At 40.8% G+C, this 23,873-nt stretch overlaps 1 protein-coding gene across 2 annotated transcripts; it reads right to left on the bottom strand.

Moving 5' to 3' along the window:
- Positions 1-154: 154 nt before the first annotated feature.
- ttll12 (tubulin tyrosine ligase-like family, member 12) lies at positions 155-23,784 on the bottom strand. 2 transcript variants are annotated; one of them, XM_085902495.1, is made up of 14 exons: positions 22,786-23,784; positions 21,856-22,019; positions 21,230-21,428; positions 15,969-16,128; positions 15,198-15,331; positions 15,025-15,101; positions 14,842-14,958; positions 13,291-13,476; positions 12,858-12,969; positions 4,904-5,055; positions 4,744-4,825; positions 4,582-4,650; positions 3,164-3,302; positions 155-382 (listed from the first exon to the last, which is right to left on the bottom strand). In XM_085902495.1, the coding sequence occupies exons 1-14, from the start codon at positions 22,927-22,929 to the stop codon at positions 231-233; spliced, it is 1,887 nt and encodes a 628-aa protein (XP_085758621.1). In that variant the 5' UTR covers positions 22,930-23,784; the 3' UTR covers positions 155-230. The 2 variants fall into 2 exon arrangements, with proteins under 2 accessions (XP_085758621.1, XP_085758620.1); XM_085902494.1 differs by having other exon boundaries at positions 13,291-13,479; positions 22,786-23,780.
- Positions 23,785-23,873: the final 89 nt, after the last annotated feature.

The following is a 23,873-nucleotide window of genomic DNA, read 5'->3' as shown; positions in this document are numbered from 1 at the left end:
ATTTGAAAAAGATTTTGAGAGTGCATATGGAACAGCAAGCCAAAGTATTCCAGACAGGATTTGGCAATTTCCTACTTGAAAGACATTCAGAGCATTCCAGACCGATACTTTAGATTCTAAAGTATTCTAAAGTTTGCAAGCATCAACGACATACTTGTTCCTTCTTTAACAACCTTGTTGGTATGTTTATTTCCGTAAAGCACAAACAAAATTTTTCAAGCTCCACATGATTATAAAATCTGTGTAACAGGGCAGGCCTCAGGCTGGTCCAAGAACAGCGTCTGGAACATATGGTTGTAGAAGTCTGGGTGGTAGAGGCAGGCCCGGGTGCAGTCTGGGCTGAAGTTGAACTCAAGAATCTGAGGAACCATGGTACGCTCACCTGCCGTGAATTAAACATGAGACAGCTATTTATTTTGGTAAATGATCGATTTTTTTCTCTCATTGGATTGTATACATAAATGCAACAAGTAGTAAGAATTCAAAAATTAGGTCATCTGATGACACTTAAGTAGTTACAACTCTGTTTGATCGAAATAATTGATTTAACTTTACAAATAAAAGATAATAAAATAAAAGCAATTTGTGCTTCAATATGATCAAGCATAGATTTGAGTGTAGTCTGACTGGCCAAAGAGTCTCACAGGATTTTACTGCAACCTGGCATGAAAAAAAGAGGACTCGCTAATGATGTCAATTATTGGAGATAATTGAAACCTTCTACAGAAGTTCAATACACAAATTGTGGAATGAACTAATTTGATGATGAAGCGAAGCCAAATGACCAACTCATGGATTCATCCAAAGAGGAACAATGAAATCAGACACTAGAAGCATATACCGTATTTTCCGGACTAATAGTCACAGTTTTTTTTTCATAGTTTGGCCGGGGGTGCGACATATACTCAGGAGCGACTTATATGTGAAAGTATTAACACATTATTACTTGATCAATAACACATTACTTACTAGGATATCACGTCACATGTTATTTTCATACTAAACAACATGAGGGCGCTCTAGGCCTCTGGAATAATTGATATTGCAACTGACTATGAGCAACTGAAGTCAGTGCCGCATCTACGTCCGGAGTCAACAGCGGCGTTGTTTAAGTGACACAGATGACGAAGATTTCGGTGGATTTAATGATTTGGCGTGACACAGATGGTTCGATAAACTTGTTATTTATGTTGTAGTTATTTTATACACAGTTTATATAGTCTGACGTCAGCGCCGCATGTACTTCTGGAGTCAGCAGCGGCGTTGTTTATAAGTGACACAGGAGACGAAGATTACGATGGATTTAATTATTTGGAGTGATACGGATGTTCGATAAACTTATTTATGTCATAGTTAGGTAACTGTTAATATGTTACGTTAGAGGCGGCTCAGTGACGCACTGGTTAGCACGTTCGCCGCACGGTTAGAAAGGTGTGGGTTCGATTCCACCTCCGGCCCTCCCTGTGTGGAGTTTGCATGTTCTCCCCGTGCCGGCGTGGGTTTTCTCCGGGCACTCCTGTTTCCTTCCACATCGCAAAAACATGCTTGATAGGCCGATTGAGCACCCCAAATTGTCCCTAAGTGTGATTGCGAATGGTTGTTCGTCTCTATGTGCCCTGCGATTGTCTGGCAACCAGTTCAGGGTGTCCCCTGCCTACTACCTGATGACTGCTGGGATAGGCTCCAGCACGCCTGCAACCCCTGTGGGGACAAGCGGTAGAGAAAATGGATGGATGGATGGATGTTACGTGAGCCACGTTCTCAGTTCCTTGTTTGTGTTTATGTAACGTTAGCATACCGTTTCATTTAGCCTGTTGTTGCCCATTCATGTCTGTTCCTGGTATTGTATTTTGTCAAATAAAGTTCACCCAAAAATGCGACTTGTATCATATTTTTCGTACCAAAAGACGCACTGGATTATAAGACACACCCTCATTGAATTTTTTATTTGAGAAATTATTCCATATATAGGGCGCACTGGAGTAAAAGGCGCATAAAATAGTAGGAATACTGCAACAAACTGAGGTTGACTAGGGTTGCGGTATGCATCCACTAGCCAATAACCAATGAGCCCTATGTAAACAATCGCGTTTCTCAAACGAGCTCCTATAAAATGATCGGAACTGACTAAAGTTTGATCTAACACATTGATACTGCTTACCTATGTTTCCCTTTCATATCGATCCGTAAATTTACTCGAAACATTAACAGAGCAGCCTATTTTGACATGAAATAGCCTCGTGCGTATTATAGCACCTATCATTACAGCATTAGCCACTTGCAAACTCTCATGAGCCTCAGCTCGCAGACTCCCATGAGCCTCAGCAAAGTGTAAACAATCGCGCTTCTCAAACAAGCTACTATGAAATGATCGGAACTGACTAAAGTTCGAGCTAACACATTGGTACTGCTTACCTAAGTTTCTCTTCCATATCGATCCGTAAATTTACTCGAAACATTAATAGAGCAGCCTATTTTGACATGAAATAGCCTCGTGGGTATTGCAGCTATCACTATAGCATTAGGCACCCGCAAACTCCCATGAGCCTCAGCTCGCAGACTCCCATGAGCCTCAGCAAAGTGTAAACAATCGCGTTTCTCAAACGAGCTCCAATAAAATGATCGGGACTGACTGAAGTTCGATCTAACACATTGGTACTGCTTACCTATGTTTTCCTTCCATATCGATAGGTAAATTTACTCGAAACATTAATGGAGCATCTATTTTGAAATGAAATAGCCTCACGGGTGCAACAGCTATTCAGTGACGCCCCCTGACCACGGTCGCCGTACTGCTGGGAAGCGATGCGACCTTGTAATTTACTAGTTGTACTAAAACGTACTGAAACATTTTAGCAGAGCACTGTGTACAACCAGTATGGATCAACAAATTCATCAATTGATCCATATATAAGGCACACCGGACTATAAGGCGCACTGTCAGCTTTTGAGAAAATTTTAGGTTTTTAGGTGCGCCTTATAGTTCGGAAAATATGGTACTCTGGTGCGACTTATATATGTTGTTTTCTTCTTTATTATGCATTTTATGGCTGGTGCGACTTGTACTCCGGAGAGACTTGTAGTCCAGACAATATGGTACTCTTTGCTTTTAACAGATGTTTCTATGACTGTCTATTTTACAAAGAATGGGTCAAATACTTGCCATTGTCATCTGTTCTCCACTTCAGCATGAGGTCTACAGCATAGATGGCACGAGAAGATGGGTATGGACAAATCCCATATGGGGCAGGTCGAGATGAAGCGGCCTGGAAGAGCCTCTTAAATGCTTCAAACAATTGTGCCTGAGAGAGGAAAAGACGTATAATGCTTTATAAAATGGACTTGGCAACTACCATTGTTGGCCATTGCTGTATCAAAAATAATCACAGGTCTTGATTGACAGGATATATACCAGAGTCATTTGAAGTATTGGTAAAAGATTCATTCTAAGTCTTTTCAGATCTTTTACAGTTGGTAAACAAGTAAATAATGACTATAGTAAATAATAATAATGATCATGATGATAATAATAATAATGTATATAATATTTAGCAATTACATGCCACAGGGGTCTGACTGTAGACCACTATTATCTTTGAAGGTTTAATGTTGATGAATTAGAATTTTTTTGCATAAATCTTATTATTGGGGTATGAAGATTAAAGTAGTCATTGACCATTCATCCAATCTTTATAAACCGTGGAGGGTGTCTTCAAAATATGTGTTTTAGCATGTTCTCCAAATCCGACATGAATGCCAAAATTTCAGCTTTCAAAAGAGTTGCTTTAAGCTATTGGTTGGTATATGACCCAGAAATGCCAATGATAGGAGAAAACCACTGGCAGAGGTAGGATTTTGTCCTTGGGGTGTGGGGGGTTACTGATATTTCAGTAAATTCACAAAACAAAACAACGATTTTCACCTCCGGCCCTCCCTGTGTGGAGTTTGCATGTTCTCCCCGTGTCCGTGTGGGTTTTCTCCGGGCACTCCGGTTTCCTCCCACATCCCAAAAACATGCTTGGTAGGCTGATTGAAGACTATAAATTGTCCCTAGGTATGTGCTAGTGCACATGGTTGTTCGTTTGGCTGCGATTGGCTGGCAACCGGTTCAGGGTGTTGTCCCCCGCCTACTGCCCGATGACGGCTGGGATAGGATCCAGCACGCCCGTGACCCCGTGGGGACAAAGCGGTTCGGAAAATGGATGGATGTTTCCTATGAGGGACAAGTAGAAGTGTGGTTAAAAAGAAAAAGATCCCAGAAAAATCTGAAAATAGCCAATAGTCAATTATCTGGCCTGGCACCTGGGGTCCAAGCACATTTTGGGAGGGGGGTGGGGCCTCTCGCATTCCCTTCCTAGCTCTGTCTTTGATCAGGATTTCAAGTCCCACATATTACACGTTTTTTATGCTAAGCCTTATTGTGATACAAACACTGTTTTCGTAAACTAAAACAGATTCTCAAACAGTCAATTGACTCTTGTCTCCCGCTCGCCAAACTCTAAGAGTCAAATGGAAAATTACAATGATTTCTATGTACATCCCATCATAACATCATCGGTCCAATATATTTGAATCACTTACTTCCACTTCCTTCCATGTGCACTGTGGGTACTGTTTTTCAAACATCAAGATGAACTCATCATGGTGAATCTGGTGACAGAGATCATCGGTTTAAAATATCTATTAATCTTATATCAGACCATGACAAAAATTAAACTCATCAAGAAATGCATTTAATTGCACCTGTTTCAGCTTCACGCCCTCTGTATAGTTCATGACTGTAAAATGTTTCTGGTAGTCATCAAAATGGTCCAGGGAGAAAGGTCTGAAGAAATTCAGAAAAATGTGTCCATATTAAATTTACGTATTCCAAATTGATAATCACGGTGTAATGATGCAATACCTATTAGCAAAGCGTAACCAGAAAACATTGTAGGCATAGAGACGTAAGGGCTTCACAGAGCGTAGCATCATCATGTAGCGGATGTCAAACTTGACCAGTCCGACATCCTCCCTCTCAAAGAGTACTGGGTCCTCGATGTACTTACACACAACCTGAGGCAAACAAATATCTTTATTACCTTTATAGTTATGTGGCTATAAAAACAGACATTAGGTATGCACAATAATTACCCACCAGTTCTGGCAAACATGAATGATGGAATGAAATATTTATTTGAAGAACAGCATGTAATACCATAAATCAATGTCATTTCATGAACAACGACAATAATGGTTCCATTGAATTTATCAGGAGTGCTATTTTTCTTCCGTAGTCTTTCATGCGAGGCGTGTAGTTTTTTTCAAGGATAAAACTTTTAGAAGTCTAATTAAAATCATGATGCACGTCTGATCGTGCATTGTTAGGTTGAAAGCCTGATTGAAGTAGCAAAGCACTTCCGATTGCAGGTGCTTTTTGTTACGTTAAAAACCTAAATATGGACACTGCGTAATTATCGGCGGGTGCGTGTCTGTTTTAATAGTAGGTATACTGCAGTTATTTGTTTGAACTCTTTGATGTTTATGCAAGACTATGTGTTGAGGGAATTTATTCCATCCTTTTATTGTTATGTATGAGAAGGAGTTTTGTGCAAATGCACTTTTTCATTTTGGGATGATGCAGTTTCACTGGGTGGCTGTTCTGGTTGGTCTTTTTGTATCTCCAGAGCCAGGCTGGATAAACTGAGTAGAGGTGGTCGGCTCCATGTAGTATTTTGAATATGAGGGTCAGGTTTGATAGCTTTATTCGACGGTCGATGTCTAGCAGCTCATACTCATTTAGGAGGGGACAGATGTGATATGATTTGGGCTTTTTTGGTAGTATTTTTATTTCTCGTTTGTATATTGATTTTAGGGGTTTGGTTGTTACATTTGCCTGTGACCAGCTCGTTATACAGTATGTGAAGCGGGATAGGATAATAGCATGGTAGAACGTTATTGCTGCCTCCCGTGAGATGGAGTTCTTAATATTTTTGAAGGTGTACAGGCTATATTGATACTGTTTGCCATTTTCTTAATGTGTTTATGGAAATTTAGGTTGCCATCTAGGTTAATACTGAGGTATTTAGTTTCTCCTGTTGCATTAATAGGCTCCCCTCTTACTGTGAATGCTGGCCAGTGGTGTCGTCTTGTTTCTGAGAAGAAAACTGAGACTGTTTTTGCAACGCTTGGGGCTAGCCGAGAGGAGTCTAACCAATTGGCGATTTTGTCCATCCTCTTAGTTAGGGTCTCTGTCACAGTGGGAGCATCTTTGCCGCGTGGGTATATGACAGGGTCGTTGGCATACATCTGTATGCTAGTACTGTTATGAGCTGAGGTTAAGTCATTAATGCAGACTGAAAAGTAGAGGTCTGAGTATCGACCCCTGCAGGACGCCAATACGGATTTCTGTTAGTGCGGACTTTGTTTCATTTTCATCAATTTGTACACATTGCTTGATCTGAACCAGTCTATGACACTGGGAGCCAGATTGAATTGTGTTAGTTTGGCTAAGACAACGTCATGGTTGACCATGTCAAATGCCTTTTTTAGGTTCAGAAAGACCGCGCCTACGATGCCTTCCTGGTCAAGTCTCATTTTGAGGTATTCTATCAAATGGCAGCAGGCTGTTTTGGTCGAGTGCGCAGGGTGGAAACCAAATTGTGCGGTGTGCAGAAGATTTTGTGATTCTAGGTGATGGATAAGTTGCTGTGCCGTGGCTTTTTAAATTTTTGGGAAAGTGCCGGGAAGATAGTAATGGGTCGGTAGGAGGATGGTGTCTTGTCCATAAATCTCCTTTGCTTCTGAGTTTGACAGTGATGAAAGGGTTTTCAGAGTAGTGGCATGATTGATCAGGGTTAAGAATGAAAGGGGGTGATTCATGCGGCTTTGTGGCTTGTCTTAGCTCAGGTGGGTTGTTGGTTATTGGCATTATTGTCATATCAATGAAGTAGTGATTAAAAGCTTCCACAACTTTTACATTGTCCGTGGCCACCATTCCATCAATATTGACGTGGATTGGTGTTGTAAATCAGTGGCCCCCAACCCCCAGATGCATTTGATTTTGATTTCCTACAATTGTTTTTAGAAGTTTTCTTTACAAAATCGTGACATCAAACACAAAATATTGGCTGACCGTAATTGGCTAAAAGTCATTTTATGTGTCCCGAAAAGACAAATTGTGCATTAAATCCATGTCATTACTAAAATTGCAAATAGTCTTCACTTTTAATAATCATCTTTTTAAAAATATTTCATCAGTTTTTAATAGTCTGATCTGAAAAAAGAGTTATTTGTCAGTTTGTTTTGTAGCTTATACTATATGTATATGATATAAGGCTTTCATACATTTATTTGGGTTGACAGTCATAAAGGCGCAGACTCAGTTCTTGGGACTTTTCTGTATTTAATCCACACACGGCGCACCACATTATAGGGCGCATGCATGCCATGATTTACGGTAAACAAAAAACATTACGGGAGCAAGACAGTGAGTTCGGTTGTACGTTATTGTACTATTTAACCATGTACTCTACTGTACTCAAATTATTGTTAATTGATATTCATATACAAATCCATCCAAGTCCTTATCTTCTGTATCCAAATAAACAGTTGGGCAAGTTCGCCATTAAACATGCCAAGTTCCTTCTCGTCGTTGTCTAGTTGTCACGTTGCTCTTCTGCAATTATCCAAGCTTTTCAGGAAGCTCTAATTGTGCTTCGTAAGCATGCGTCTTTGTCTATGACATTTTAGAGGGTCCTAAAGCTGTTTTCTTTGCACTAACGATCGTATTTATTTATCAATGGCGGCGGAGGTACGTCCCCCTCCCTTCCCCTCCCCCACCGTCTGTTGTCTTCCGGATTAGAGCAACGCTGGTGTCTGGTCTGTTGACTGCCGCTTCTGTCCCAGTCCGTGTCCGTTACTTGTTTTGCATTTTCCCATTTTCAGTTCGCCCGTCTCTTCTTTTATTTTTCTCCCATCCACTGCACATCTCCGCAGCTCCACTCGCACCTATCTGTTTCTTCTCCTTCGGACTACCATCTATGTTAGCCAGCTAGCCAACAGCCAGCTGGCCAAACCACCACCAGACCCTCCTGCCTCCAGGCTCTGAGCCTGTGGCCGCTTGCTCTGGACTCGAGTGAGTGCACTCACGTGTTTGTGGTGGAAGTTGTAATGGCCCGAACTGGCCTATTGCGTCCATCCACACCAACAGCAACAGCTCTGACCCAGCTCTCTGGCCATCCGGCCAGCGTCCTCAGGGGGAGCCTCCACTCCCTGCGAGCTCGCCAGCCGTGGCTCAGGTGTGTGCCAACATGGCACACTGGGACCTGCTGCTCGTGCGGTTACAGTTAAGGTCAACCAACACCACTCACTGCACCAACATCACCACTTGGTCCACTGCTGCTTCCAAACATCTCACTGCCCACCAGCTCTTAGCTAACCAGCTACTAGCCACTGGTAGCATACTACCTGGACTATTCTCAGCTGCTGTCACGTCTCATCTCCTCCGTGGACTATTACTTCTGCTACTCCAGGTTCCTACTCCACCAACTTCTCGCTCACTCATCTACACTATTGCTGATCTTCACCGTTTCAACAATAACCTCCGTCTCCATGCTGCTGCTGCTTCCGCTGTCAGCAAAGCTGAATGTATTAAGAGTTGAGTAAGGACAATGGGTTGACAGTGATACCGTGGGTGGAAGACTGCAATCCCACGCTTGATCTTGACCTAGAGGTCACCAGGTTGTCAAAATACGTTTTGAAGCTTGAGTGTTATAACCTGCAAACTAAGAGAATCCACGATCATAGTTATGATTCTGTGTTAAATTGATTATTGTGAAAGTATCTGTTATTATTGTCACGCTGTTTAATCAGTATCAAACGTATGTAATATTGATGTTGCATTTACACATGAATGCGTAAATGTGAGCGAAGACAAGGAGGCGGAAAGGGTTAATGGTGATACCAAGTGGTGGGAGACTGAGATCCCACACACTAGCGTGACCTCTGTCCCGTTCATCCCGTTAAAGCCTAAACAAAATGCTGTTTGACGGAACAAAAGTCAGAGAAAAAACATTTGCAAATGTCATGTTGACAGATTTGGAAGTGGATAACAGGATGAAGCATCCCTGAGAAAATTGTTACTTCCGTGAGAACATGGCCACCTCATCTGGTTGAATTCGGTTGAGACCGGCCGAGATGCGGGTGCAGTCTATTCTGGAAGCATTTGGGTCATCTGAGGCCAATGTATGTATGACGTCATGAAAAAAAACTGGTACGAACTGGACTGGTATAAAAGGTTCGTTCAGACAAAGAGCAGGGCTCTTTCTTTAGCCCGGTGGGCTCCCCATCGGGGGTTTGCCCCTGCAGGCTACTGCCGTGGGTCGAGAACACCGATTAGACGATTAGACAAAGAAAGATTTCATTCTTTCTGAGATTAACCCAAGGTCTGTTAAAATGAATTTATACTATCTTCAAATTGGACTTTGTCAAATTTTAATCTTAAAGAAAGGCTAGGAGATGCTGACCTCGATGCAGGAGAGAGGAGCCATTTTTAGGGCGTCGTCATCTCCATTCTTTAGGCCAGCCTGTTCTTTTAAACATAATTCGGATTTTGGAACAAGGAGAACTGATCACTCGACTTTTCCACCAAACAGCATTTTAGACCTCTAGCCTCTTACCCGTTTTTACTATATTTTTGAGTTTTCAATCGAGAGAACTTCGAGACTGAATAATTTTTGCTCCATTGAGAATGGTGAGTGGAAATTACTGTTAGTTGTTCGAACAATTGAAACTTGTAATTCTCTTTCTTGCTTATTCATTAAATTTCTACTTCATAATCATTTAATTTCAATTAATGATTATTTTGATCCTTTATGCTTTAAATCTCTTGTTTCTCTATCATAGTCATACTTTAAATCGTTCAGTTCTTTTTTAAATGAAGACAGCTTTAATCCTCGACATCAGGGTGTGTCAGAATCTGGTTCGAAACCGTTAACTTGAGCTCAGCTAGTGTGGGTGCACGCTAGTGAAAATAAACGAGTCCCTGCGATCTTAACAAAGACAACTAAACTATTCCGAGCAGATAACAAAAGCAACAATCTTACTAGGAAAGGAGAGCCGCTGAAATGGCCGCGATTGAGGAGATCCTGGGTCTCGACAAAGTAGTTACTCAACCCTCGGGTTTCTTTGTGTGACGGAAATGACGGAATTAATCTAACAATAGATTAGTTACGTGAACAGCGGTTAGACTCGGAATGAATCTTCTTTCCGTACCGGCTTAAATCAATTCTCGTCTCTGTTGGGAGAAATGTTATATATTATCATTAGATTCTATGTTCCTAATGGAAGATGTTCGCTGTATGGCAGTTTGACCTTGTGCCATGGAATTTCTAACCGATATAGAATGTTAAAGGTGTTTTTAATGGTACAGGATGCATATGGCTGGAACCATGAGTCCCTTTAAGCAAGAACATCCTGGTTTGAACAATGACATCGTTGAGAGGGGGTAAAGTACAGAATTTTACCCTTTAAACGGAGAGCCGGTCACTTACATCTGATAAGTGCACGATTGACAGCTTTATGGTGCAGAAAATATGGTAAATAAAACTCACAATCTCAGACAAGTGGTCTGGTAGACATTCTGTACTTTAAGTATTTCCTTCAAAACTAAACAGTCAAGCAATATAAAGTGCATTTGCTGTGTATGCATGTGTGCATGCGTGCGTGTGCATGTGAAGCGCGTGGCCTGGCTCGTGTAAAAACAATGGGTCTGATGGTTACCACCATGAAACACGTCTTTGCCTTAGTCAATCATATTGCTTTTCTCGTTGTTAACCCACCCAGTCTCCACTTTGTGTGTGTCAGGATTACGCAGTTTATTCAATCAATTCATAGTAACGCACCACATTTAACATTCAGGAACGATAACGGCATTGTAACGGCATAAACAGTAATTAGTTAGATTACCACATTACTGGAACAATAATGGCGTTACCTGATGTCGTTATTCTAAACGCCTTTATTCCAAACACTGGTTAAAAATCTGGTCCTTGCTGTGGACCAGACTTCTGATGTTGAGGTGTCCACCAAGTAGACCTTTGGGTTTATTCCTTTTGTTCGAGATAATTTGGCCAGGATTGACTGTTTAAAATATATTATTTTGCCTTTGTTTTAGTGTCGCTAACGAAGCGCCTGTGTGACATTTCAATTTGTGAGACTGGGAGGGCTGGTTTCTCACTCTAATGGATGAAGAGTGGAGAGTCTCCAAGTGTGTTGTAGCATTGAATTTTGGAGCGACACTTTTTCGTCCTAGCAATTACCAACTTGGAAGGTTGCCCAAACCTTACTGTGCTAGTAGCGCCAGGGCAACATTGCTTTGTTTCTAGTCATTGTTTTAAATATCAAAGCATCAACATATACCGTATTTTTCGGACTATAAGACACATTTTTTTTCATAGTTTGGGTAGGGGGGGCAACTTATACTTTATATATATACTTATGTGATTTTTTTCACAAATTATCAAAATTAAAAAAAAAAAGAAAAGTGAAACAGGGATAAACGAACCGCGATGTAGCAAGGGATTACTGTAATTTGAATTTCAAGTGACGTCAGCGGCGCGGCGGTTGTTTACATAAAGGACAAAGATTTGATCACGGGATGAAGAAGATGATGAAGGGCCCCACGTAATATCGACATCATTCGCGGCTTTGTTTGTAAGTGACACGGAGGACAAAGAGTTTGAAGGATTTAATGATTTGGAGTGACGCAGAAGGTTTGAAAAACTATTATGGCTTTTACGTGCGCCCGGTCCTACTCTACAGATCTCTCTTTCACCTCCGTGTATGGAAGTCGGGGGCCGGGGCTCGGCCGGGTGGCTGTCCGGGGACGGTGGATGGGGCTTGGACATGGCTTTTACGCACGCCCTGTCCTACTCTACGGAGCTCTCTTTCACCTCCGTGGATGGAAGTCGGGGGCCGGCATTTGGCTAGGTGGCTGTCCGGGGACGGTGGATGGGGCTTGGACATGGCTTTTACGCACGCCCGGTCCTATTCTATGGAGCTGTCTTCCACCTCCGTGGCTGAAGTGCCTTCTCCGGGGATGGAAGTCCACGCCGCCACACGCCTGGAAGTCCACGCCGGTGCTTGGGGCCGTGTGGCGGTGAACTATTTATGTTATAGTTATTTGATATATTTTATTTAGTGTAGCAACTTGTATATGTTTTTATCGTTACAGTTCAGTAGTCGTTGGCTTGTTGAACTCTTGTTTTGTTAAATACAGAGCCGTTTACCAAACCCACGTCTTTCCTTGTACTTTGTTAACGCTACAATATAGTTATATACTAGATCTGTGCGCCGCACGCGCGGCGTTGTTGACATAAAGGACGAGGACTTTGATCAATGGATTTAATGATTTGGAGTGACAGATGGTTTGAGAATATTATTGTAATATAATAGTTATTTGATATATAATTTATATATCGTTATATGGGCCTGTGGAATATTTTGAAGTGCAAGCGCCGTCAGCAGCGCGGCACACATGCGGCATTGTTGACATAAAGGACGATCGATGGATTTAATGAATTGGAGTGACACAAATGGTTTTATAAACGTGTTATTTTTGTAATAGTCATTTGAATAACTCTGAATGTTACGTCAGGCCCGTTCTCAGCTCTTCGTTTGTGTTTGTCACGTTAGCATACCTATTGTTTAGCCTGTTGTTGCTCGCTCATGTCTGTTTTTGGTGTTAGATTTTGTCAAATAAATTTTCCCCAAAATGCGACTTTAACATGTTTTTTTTTCCACGTTATTGCGCATTTTATGGCTAAAGCGACCTATATTCCGGAGCAACTTTTAGTCCGAAAATTACGGTACATCACCTTTGGTGTACTCTCTCGCTGTCGGATAACGTAGTTCAGATTGTTGGTGATGTGTATGTCCATTCCACGGGCCAAATTCCATGGCTTGCATATCCAGTGGTTATCTTGGCCCCTAATAAACAAAAATAAAAATCTCAGGTGGGATTTGAAAAATAACAATAAATAAAAAAATCTAATAAGCAAACAAAAATAAACCAAGCTTAAAATATTGGCAGGAAAATTAAGCTTCAAATTTGATTCATGAACCAGTTGTGTTTGCCTCCTCGATATGGCACTCTGTTCAACATTGAGCTGAAAGCCAACTGATTTGCCATTTCTTAGAACACTTTATTGAACCCAACAGTGCCATCTAGAGGAATTAAAAAATGCATCAACTGGTTCATGAAGCAAATATGAAGTTTAATTTTCCCATTACTACAAAAAAGATTATAACCTTTGTTGTCTGTCTTGATAGTGCTTTATGAATTGTGGAAGCTCTGTTTGGAGATTGAAAGTCTTCGGTATCACATCTGAAGCCTCCTCCACTCTGCGGGCCACGGCAGCAAGGCAATCCTTCACAGTGATGAGGTTCTCGCAGGGAAACTGGTTGAGCATGACATTTGGTCGCTCTGTGCTGAACTTTCTGTCAGAAAGTTCACACAATTACATTCACACAGAGCTAAGTATGTACTTCCAAAAGCAATTGCTGATTTACTGTTATAATCATTTAAATAAATGGCAGACTAAAACTATCTTCCAAGCGCCAAAAGTAGGCAGAAGTAGTAGTCATGGCAAAGGGTATGTTAGCATGTGGTTTCCTTCTCACACAACCTGGATTGATAGCAATAAAAAGCGCAACATTTGACAGGATTTGACCTTTGGCCACAATGTGACAGGATTGAAGCTAAAGTTTGATTCAATAACTGAGTTTCTGGATGGGCGGAGTGAAGCGACGCGCACCTGGAGGACATTTCCAAACGCACACATGATTAGGGATTGTTTGAGGTCTTGTTTTTTGGTGAAATCAATTTCCCCTAAAAATGTAACTAACACTCCAGAGAGATGTGTTTTTTGGGATGATCAATGTGTTTTTTCAGGATGATCGAAGTCTTTCAACTGTGGCTACATTTTCATTTTACTTATTTACGTGTTAATTTAAACAAACCGGTGTGTAAAATCATGATACATAAGTCAATTCCACTGTACAAAGGGCAATGCTCACCCAAGAGTGCCTCAAAAATACAAAATTAAGGCACCATCATTTCTTTTCCAGATCTGTTTCATGATTTGTTTTAAATTATATTCTTAAAATCCATCCATCCATTTTCTCTACCGCTTGTTCCCACAGAGGTTGCAGGCATGCTGGAGCCTATGGCAGCAGTCATCGGGTAGTAGGCAGGGGACACCCTGAACTGATTGCCAGCCGATCGCAGTGCACACAGAGACGAACAACCATCCACACTCGCAGTCACACCTAGGGGCAATTTGGAGTGCTCAATCGGCCTACCAAGCATATTTTTGGGATGTGGGAGGAAACCAGAGTGCCTGGAGGAAACCCATGCAGGCACAGGGAAAACATGCAGACTTCACACAGGGAGGGGCAGAGGTGGAATCAAACCCACACCCTCCTAACTGTGAGGCGACGTTGCTAACCAGTGCGACACCGAGCTGTCCATAATTCAAATAATAATTTATTATTTGTATTTGTTCATATATATATATATATATATATATATATATATATATATATATATATATATATATATATATATATATATGTATTGTTATTATTATTTATTATCATAAATTATTTAATTGCTTTTTTTAAAATTCTGAAATGATTACTTTTGTCACATTTACATTATTTTTGTGACTACTGTGAGCATTCAATAATTGCATTTCTAGCTTGTCAAAGACCAAAGCTTTCACTGTAAAGTGCAAAAAAAACCCATCAATATCTGTCAGTTTTATTATGAGAAATGATGAAATTAACAATTCTCCTCGCCTGTAGTCTTTGATGTGGTTGTAGCTCCAAATGATATCCGCCTCCTCCTTGTTCTCTGTCACCTCAAAATGTGCATGCGTCAAGTTGTTGATCACTTGCGACATTTCAGAGTATACCCTGGAAACAAAGTTAAAAAAAAGTTGGGCGAGATGTATCAACAAGTCTTTACATAAAAATACATACTTGAGTGTTCTGTCCCTGGGTAGTGTGGCGGGATGAACGTCCACAGGAAGTTGCTCTTTGTTCTCGTGCAATACCGCCTCGACAGATGCCATGCGAATGAGACGCATTGATCAATTCAACGAAAAGGAAATTTGAGGAGAAACGATTTCTATGAACACATTAATGGTCCTCACCTCATAGTATGAATCTGCAGGCTCTGTGTATTGGGGGGAAATGCCTTCAAGATCGGCAGGTAACCATGGTAACAAACGGCACCGTCTAACCAGAGGGTCTGTCTCACCGTATGCAAAGTCACGCGTTATTTCATCTGTAAAATTAAATGATTAAAAATGAGTAAAGCATTTTTTGAAAATACTATTTGACATTTTTTAGCTGTCTTCATCATTTTTGGACAGACATAGCTTAAAATGTGCAGTGGGGTCTTATAAAAATGCTAAATGCATTATGTGATTTCAAAAATAAATAAAATGGTTTGAATTGATGGAGAGGTAAGATACATTCAAAATTATTATTATTTTTTTTTTTTACTTTCACAAGGTCGCTATCTGAATTGTAAATAATTTCATTTTTTTTAATCAAATCCTTTGTAATCATTTTATTGGTCAGGATAATGCCATAGATTTAGATCATTTAAAATGATATTAAACTTTTTGAGATCACAATGTGTGCTATATCTACGGATTGAATTATGAATTATGAATTTAAGCAGTTGTAAAGATTTCATCATCGTTGTTTTCACTATTTGCAACAGGGCTCAGACATCTTAAAAGCCAGGTGTGTTTTGAGGAAAACAAGGAAACTCTCCCAATTGCGCCAAATATAGAAGTCAAATACACATCTGGAAATATGATAAATGCTTGTTGATGGTCTGGGGCCAGTCTCGGGGTTTATTCATATTTTCCATCTCTAATCTGTGATGTACGCAAATACGTGTTTTCCATCACCTCCCTCTTGCAGGTCTCCGAGAGGCCAGAGTACAGTAAAGGCCGCTTGCGCCTCGGCAAAGAAGAAAGGAGCCATGGCACAGCTGGGTTGGTCAGAGTGATGCACTTGAGAACCAAACTCATCCATTATGTACCACACTGGAATCTTCTCTTCTGCACACTGAACATAAAAGTAAAATCAGTGAAAAAAACAAAACGTTTGCCTATTTGTATTTTTATGCTCTTTCTGGTACATCAGAACACTTCACAACAGCTTTCTAAATGCGAGTTGGTATTAAGTTGACATGATAGAGCTTGACAGAGACAAGTTTCAGACACTAAATTTAGCATTTAATTCAAGTTAGGGAGTTTTGCCATATGTGCATACGTATGTTTGCCTGCACTTCCAGTGAATATTTTTTAAATAAAACGATTTGATATTTTCTTTTTAAGTTAATAATAATAATAATAATAATAACAATAATAATAATAGGGCGGCTCGGTGGCGCACTGGTTAGCGCGTCCGACTCAGGAGGTTCCATTCCACCTCCGGCCCTCCCGGTGTGGAGTTTGCATGTTCTCCCCGTGCCCGCGTGGGTTTTCACCGGGCACTCCGGTTTCCTCCCACATCCCAAAAACATGTTTGGTAGGGATGATGGCTGGGATAGGCTCCAGCACGCCCGGGACCCCCGTTGGGACAAAGCGGTTCAGAAAATGGATGGATTATTATTATATCATATTATTTATCCACCCATCCATCCATCCATCTTCTATACCGCTTGTCCCCATGGGGGTCATCGGCCAGTAGGCGGGGGACACCCTGAACCGGTTGCCAGACGATTGCAAGGCACACAGAGACGAACAACGATCCGCACTCGCACTCATACCTAGGGACAATTTAGAGTCTTCAATCGGCCTACCAAGCATGTTTTTGGGATGTGGGAGGAAACCGGAGTGCCCGGAGAAAACCCACGCGGACACGGGGAGATAATCATAAATAATAAATAATAATACATTATATTAAACAGTTCGGGGATCATACATTGAGATATAACATTTAAGATTTAAAGTAATAATATAGGCCATATGGGGCGGCATCAGTTTGTTTATTTATTTATTTGCTTGTTTGTTACTATTTGAGGACGTGTGTGACAATGTACTTCAATGTTGAAAGGATTCTCACAAAACCTATAGAACATCAAATAGCAACAGTAGTTTTTTTGAAAAGACAAACATTTACATAGATTATGTTTAGCTTTAAAGATTTCGCTAAAGAGGGGGTCCTCAGTCGGCCTCGAGTTGCGTTGTCTGGTGTTTACAACCTTAGTCTCTCGTATTTTTATATTATTTATGTTATTTTTTCGTATTTCATTTCATATATTTAAAGACTTTTTCCGACCTAAGTGGTTTTGCCTTGTAAGCATCGTAAAGGCGTCCTGAAATTCGTTATGTGTTAGTTGGTGTGCGCGGCAGAAGAATATACCAGGGGAACCGAGGAAGACTGTGTTACCCGTTCACACCCTATGCAACGCCCCTTCCAGTGTGCAAGCCAACCACATGAATAAAGGTAAGGAATTGTTTTCCCTTGTTTTATTACTGTACTGTTTCATTTTATTACTGTTCCGACCTACACCGAAATTCAGTTTACGTCGCTGCATAGGCTTCCAGTGGAACCCCAAAAGTCGAACGCCTCGGTACTTGACTTTGACGGAAACTGTCAGGAAATCCAACATTAGTTGGCCTTGTTGTTGTTGGAATAATCTCGGGGAAGCCTTATCTTTTACGAGTTTACGACTCTCCTTTGAACTAAGTACTACCTATTCAGTTCAGGGAATGTCTTTTGATCCCCGTCAGCCTTATGTATCCTTCCTGTCCTTATGTTACTTTTGTGTTTGTTTTGTAAGAGGTCTTCACTAACAACGAGCAGAGCTTCTTTGCATAGGCGAGATGTTCTTTGTTTAGTTTAAAAGGACTTCATTCCTTTAAGTTAACTGTAGCCTTGATTCATAGATTGTAGTTGATCGGAACTGTTTTTCTTTGTTAAATGTTATATACAGTTTAAAGCAGTCACATATAAGTTATCCCATATTTACTCAATGTTTGGTTAAGGAACTGTATACCAGTTACCTCACATTTACGTAATATGTGTTGAAATGTTGAGGTAGGACTAGTTACTCATTATTATTATGTGTTGTGTTAGTTTACCAAGAAGATAAACTTAGCAAAGGTTTAGTTGCATTGTTCCACAGGTAAGAAAGAGACATTCAACGTGCTTCAAAGTTATCTGATCACCGTCGAGGAGGTGTCGGCCGCCCATGGAGAAGACAACTGGTTGGGTGAAGAAATCAGACTCCACTGCGGGGGGCATGGGCCGACAAGTGCTAAATCACACCACACTACAAATCAGCTAATCAGCGTTGCTACAGCCACGATCTCCCCTCCCTTTAGTGTAGCAACGCCTCTGTAACCAAGGCAACCAAAACATTAAAAAGAGGAACACGTGGAGTAGGAACTCAGAATTGATGGAGATTGTAACTGAGCTTCCTTTCTCTATCGTTCTCCTCGCGAGTAAACTCATGCTGGTTGTCTTCTCCTCTTTGTTCTAGCATGTGATGTAGTGTCTGATCATACTTAGACCTAACAGTTGTTTAGCGGATTTTAAACCATTGTGACACCTGACTGCAGATGAACACGGCACACTTCCGGAAAGCTGCACCTGGGAGACCACAAGATCACGGGGGTTCAGGTGAAGAGTTGAGTTCATGCAATAACAAACGAGAGGTAAGAAAGTGACTGTATTTGTCAACAACTGCCATCAAATTGTTCACATTGGTTCACTTTTGGGACATTAATTTCAGGACGTTGACACTACGTTTTGTGTTTGAATAGTGCTATTTTGTCATGTCTGATCTATTTTTAGCTCATTATTTATCTTTTAAATGTCTGACATGTCAAGTACTACATACGGATCACATAAGGCAGTGCTTCAAGCTTTTGCTATAATGTATTTTTGTTGTGGAATCACACTCCTCAGCCTCCCCTGGTAAGGTATATTCAGGGGTGCTGGAGAGGAAGGTACGTTGGGAGGTAGAACCTCGGATTTAGGAAGAGCAGTGTGGCTTTTGTCCTGGCCGTGGAACAATGGACCAGCTCTACACCCTCGGCCAACTGATAAGGGCGGTTTGGTCCCTGTATCACCGATGTCAGAGTTTAGTCCGCATTTCCGGCAGTAAGTCGCATTTGTTCTCAGTGAGGGTTGGACTCCGCCAAGGCTGCCCTTTGTCAATAATTCTTTTCATAACTTTTATGACACATTTAAAGACATATTTCTATGATATGGCCTTTAATTAACCTGTAGTGGCCGATTCGGCTGGAGTTTGTTTTGGCTCCCTCTCCCCGACCCCACTCCCCCCACCCCTCCCCGGCTGGGGAGGTGGTTAGGTGACACCCAAGCTGACAGCGGCTATCTAGATTCTCATGGACCAATTCAGCATGAGGGAACTGCAGCAGATTACCTCCAAGAGGACACTGCCAGGACAATCGAGGGCACCTCCGACAGCTCTTCGCTTTGGCCTGGACATCCACTTTTTGATTTTCATATTATGTATTTTATGTGCCCCCTTTGCATCCATTGCAGCAAATAAAATTCATTATTATTATTATTATTATTATTATTATTATTATTATGTACTGTTTTATACAAAATTTGAGTACCGTAACTTTCGGACTATGTCGCTCAGGAGTATAAGTCGCACCAGCCATAAAATGCACAATAAAGTGAAAAAAACATATATAAGTCGCACCGGAGTATACATCGCACTTTTGAGGCAAATTTATTTGTCAAAATACAACACCAAAAACAGACATGAACCAGCAACAACAGGCTAAATGATACATTATGCTAATGTGAAATATACACAAACGAGAAGCTGAGAACGGGCCTGACGTAACATTCTGAGTTATTCAAGTAAGTATTACATAAATAACACGTTTATCAAACCATCTGTGTCACTCCAATTCATTAAATCCATCGATCGTGCTTTATGTAAACAATGCCGCATATGCGCCGCGTATGCTCAAATCGGACCCGTTGTAAATTGCATTTCTAATTATTCCACAGACCCATATAATGATATATAAAGTATATTTCAAATAACTATCATATTACAACAATATTATCAAACCATCTGTGTCACTCCACATCATTAAATCCATCGATTGAATTCCTCGTTTTTTATGTCAACAACGCCGCGCTTGCGCTGCAGAGATCTAGTATATAACTATATTGTAGCGTTAACAAAGTACCAGGAAAGACGTGGGTTTGGTAAACGGCTCTTTAATTAACAAAACAAGAGTTCAACGAGCCAACAACTACTGAACTTCCAGTCACGGAGGTGGAAGAGAGCTCCGTAAATAGGACCGGCCGTGCGTAAAAGCCATGTCCGAGCCCCATCCACCGTCCCCAGACAGCCACCCGGCCGAGCGCCGGCCCCCAAATTCCATCCACGGAGGTGAAAGAGAGCTCCCGTCGAGAAGGACCGGGCGTGCATAAAAGCCATGTCCGAGCCTCATCCACCGTCCCCGTACAGCCACCGGGCCGAGCGCCGGCCCCCGACTTTCATCCACGGAGGTGAAAGAGAGCTCCCGTCGAGAAGGACCGGACGTGCGTAAAAGCCATAATAGTTTTCCAAACGTTCTGTGTCACTCCAAATCATTAAATCCTTCAAACTCTTCGTCATCCGTGTCACTTACAAACAAAGCCGCTAATGATGCCGGTAGTATGTGGGGCCCTTAGTCATCCTTTCGCCTTTATGTAAACAACCGCCGCGCGGGTGACGTCACTTGCTGTTCAAATGACAGTAATCCCTTGCTACATTGCGGTTTGTTTTTCGCAGTTTCACTACATTGCGGATTTTTGAATTTCGAAAATTTGTGAAAAAAATCACATATAAGTCGCTCCTGAGTATAAGTCGGCTCCCCACCCAAACTATGACAAAAACCACGACTTACAGTCCGAAAATTACGGTAATTTCTTCGGAACACAACTGCTTCCCTTCTCAACGCTCCTTCTGGAACAAATTAGTGTTGAGATCCGGAATTTGACTGTATTTTAAATTTGGGAGCTTTCTGACCTCAAACAAATTTTAAAATACTATAATATTTTATCCACAGTCTTCTGCTAGAGTAACTTTCTGTTTTATCTTTAGCATAGCCTGAAAACGGAATAATGGAAAAGAAAGAATAACCATCACAAATGAGATCAGTGACACTTTTCAATGTACCCCTTGCAAAAGTTGGTAAGTCTGGCTGTAAAGCCACATGTGCTCCATCACCAACTCTACTCCATCAGCGTCGCTATTCTGCTCACTCAAGTCCAACCCCATGAGGGAGGCCATTCTGGGCAATAGGCCAGGAACCTGCTCCAGCTGCTCACGAGCATGATCGACACGATATGTCCAAGCATGGTCCACCAGAAAAATGCTGCAGACACCAATTAAAATAAATTAAAAGCCAATTAAAAACTCTAGAGTTGCCTGAATACTTCCTGTACATGCAATCCAGATAAATCAATTTAAACATACATTAATATAAATGGTCAAATTCGGGATTTCGCCAAATAGCAGCCAGCGCAAAATTGTTGACATTAAAAGAAGTCGCAAAGATGACTGAATTTACTTCAAAATGTCATAGGAGTTAATAAAATTATGATAATAATCATTGAAAAAAATCTGACACTGCTTTTGAATTGTGAGATAACGATCATTCAAAAACCAAATGAAATAGGCAGGACAAAATGCTGATATGCTTTAAAAAAGACATTATGTTTAATTTTCTAACCTTGAAACATAAATTATAATATGAAAAAAAATACTGAATAATACAGACCTTATCGACATGCCAGCCCTACCTTGTTAGCTCTGAAGCTCGCAGTCCACTTTTGCAAGAAACAACCACTTTGCTGCACATTATTGTTCCACGCTTGTCCTCCTCTACGTGCCCACCATTCTTGCTAACATTATCAGTATTGTCTTCAATTTGGATGATTCCAAACACCTCCCCAGCATCATAAATCTGTCAGGAAAGCAATGGATGGTTTGACTGCAATCAATCACAGGATTATCACATTATAGTATGTAACGGGAGAGCAGGTCACATTTGGTCACGTTTCGTGACAAAAAAATGTAGTTCATCCACAATTATTTTGAAGTATTTTGGATGACAGACAAGAGACTGAACCAGAGTGAGGTGTTGCTCAGCACATTATGGAATGTTACAGCACACTATTTGAATATTTGGGTGTGTTGAGCGACAATTTAAATTCCACACATATATATATATATATATATATATATATATATATATATATATATATATATATATATATATATATATATATATATATATATATATATATATATATCGGAACGGAATGAACCGACGACACATATATACATGTGTACATACATACATACATACATACATACATACATACATACTTAAACACACACACATATATATATATATATATATATATATATATATATATATATATATATATATATATATATATATATATATATATATATATATATATATATATGTGTGTGTGTTTAAGTATGTATGTATGTATGTATGTATGTATGTACGTACGTACGTACGTACGCACGCACACACACACAAATATTTCTCAATGTGTTGATAGTGATGACCTGTTCCTTTTGTAAACTTTAAGCTGAAAGAGCCCCTAAATTTGGTGCCGTGCGTGATTGATTGGTGACGTTTCTACATGCGGTGCGATCACGGTGCTTCACGATGGCGACAAAAACTTAACACTCACCTCGTTAGTGAGTTTATGGTGGAGGCTCTTCCAGTAGATTTCAGGTATTCCTGACCCTTGCAATGCGTTGTGGTATAAAATTACAAACGCCTTAAAAGCCTCATCTTCGTCCCTTTTTAAAGGTTCTTGGGTAAATGTTGACATTTTTAGGTCTGTGTATTTTCTGCTGCTTTACGAGAATCCGGAAGTAGATAGAATTTCACACATTCACATTGGGACACCACACCCCTTTTAAAAGGCGTGCATACGGCGACACTTAGCAAGAAGGGGCAATTTGAGTGAACAAATAACATGCGCACAATCCGTTACAGCCACTGGGATCGAAATAACGCCTCACGAGGGAAAAAACAATGTCTTATTTCCTCTTTGACATTGACACATCATTAAACCTCATGAAAATCGTTTGAGAAATGAGCAAGTCAGAACCTAAGTTTGATGTCTATGTTTGTGTGGGAAAGCCGCCCCTGCGAACATGGATGCCACGAAGGCAGGGGGATTATCCTGGTAGCTACATTGTACTGGCATATCTAGGATGGGTTAGGAAATAATGTACGAGGAAGCTGTTTTGCATCTCCTATGTCGACATGCCTCGCTATTGTGCGGTCGGGTGAACGAAATGTAGTGGAAATGAGTAAAACATTTTCACAATTCTAAGACGAAACAGGCCGTTTAAAAAATACCAAAGGACCCTGTGGCTGCAAGCTATTCAACGAACGGAATGAACCGACGACATACTCACGAATGCCTGTTTGCGGTGCTCATTTCATATCAAGTCGTCAACAATTGTGGAATACAGTAATTCATTATCTGCTATGATGGGATGGTTGGTAATGTTTGATTTTAGACCAAATGCTTAAAAAAAATGTTAATTTTTTGCATGCGCAAGTTGATACCCCATGGCATAATGGGAAACATGTTATGTTTGTCGCATTTGCGGGTCCTTTAAAAACTATTTGCGAGTACATTCGCTGTGCACGAATGTCTTCATTGCCTGAAATGACGAATCTACTCGGAAGTCATTAGCTGACGTTGCTCCGGGTGACAAATGGGGATTGTAGGAGCGAGTCCAGGCCAGGCTGGTGTTTATA

This window comes from Syngnathus leptorhynchus, chromosome 21 (genome assembly GCF_054491065.1).
Source record: "Syngnathus leptorhynchus isolate UIUO chromosome 21, UIUO_Slep, whole genome shotgun sequence".
Lineage (NCBI taxonomy): Eukaryota > Metazoa > Chordata > Actinopteri > Syngnathiformes > Syngnathidae > Syngnathus > Syngnathus leptorhynchus.
This window is presented reverse-complemented; position numbering and strand designations above follow the sequence as displayed.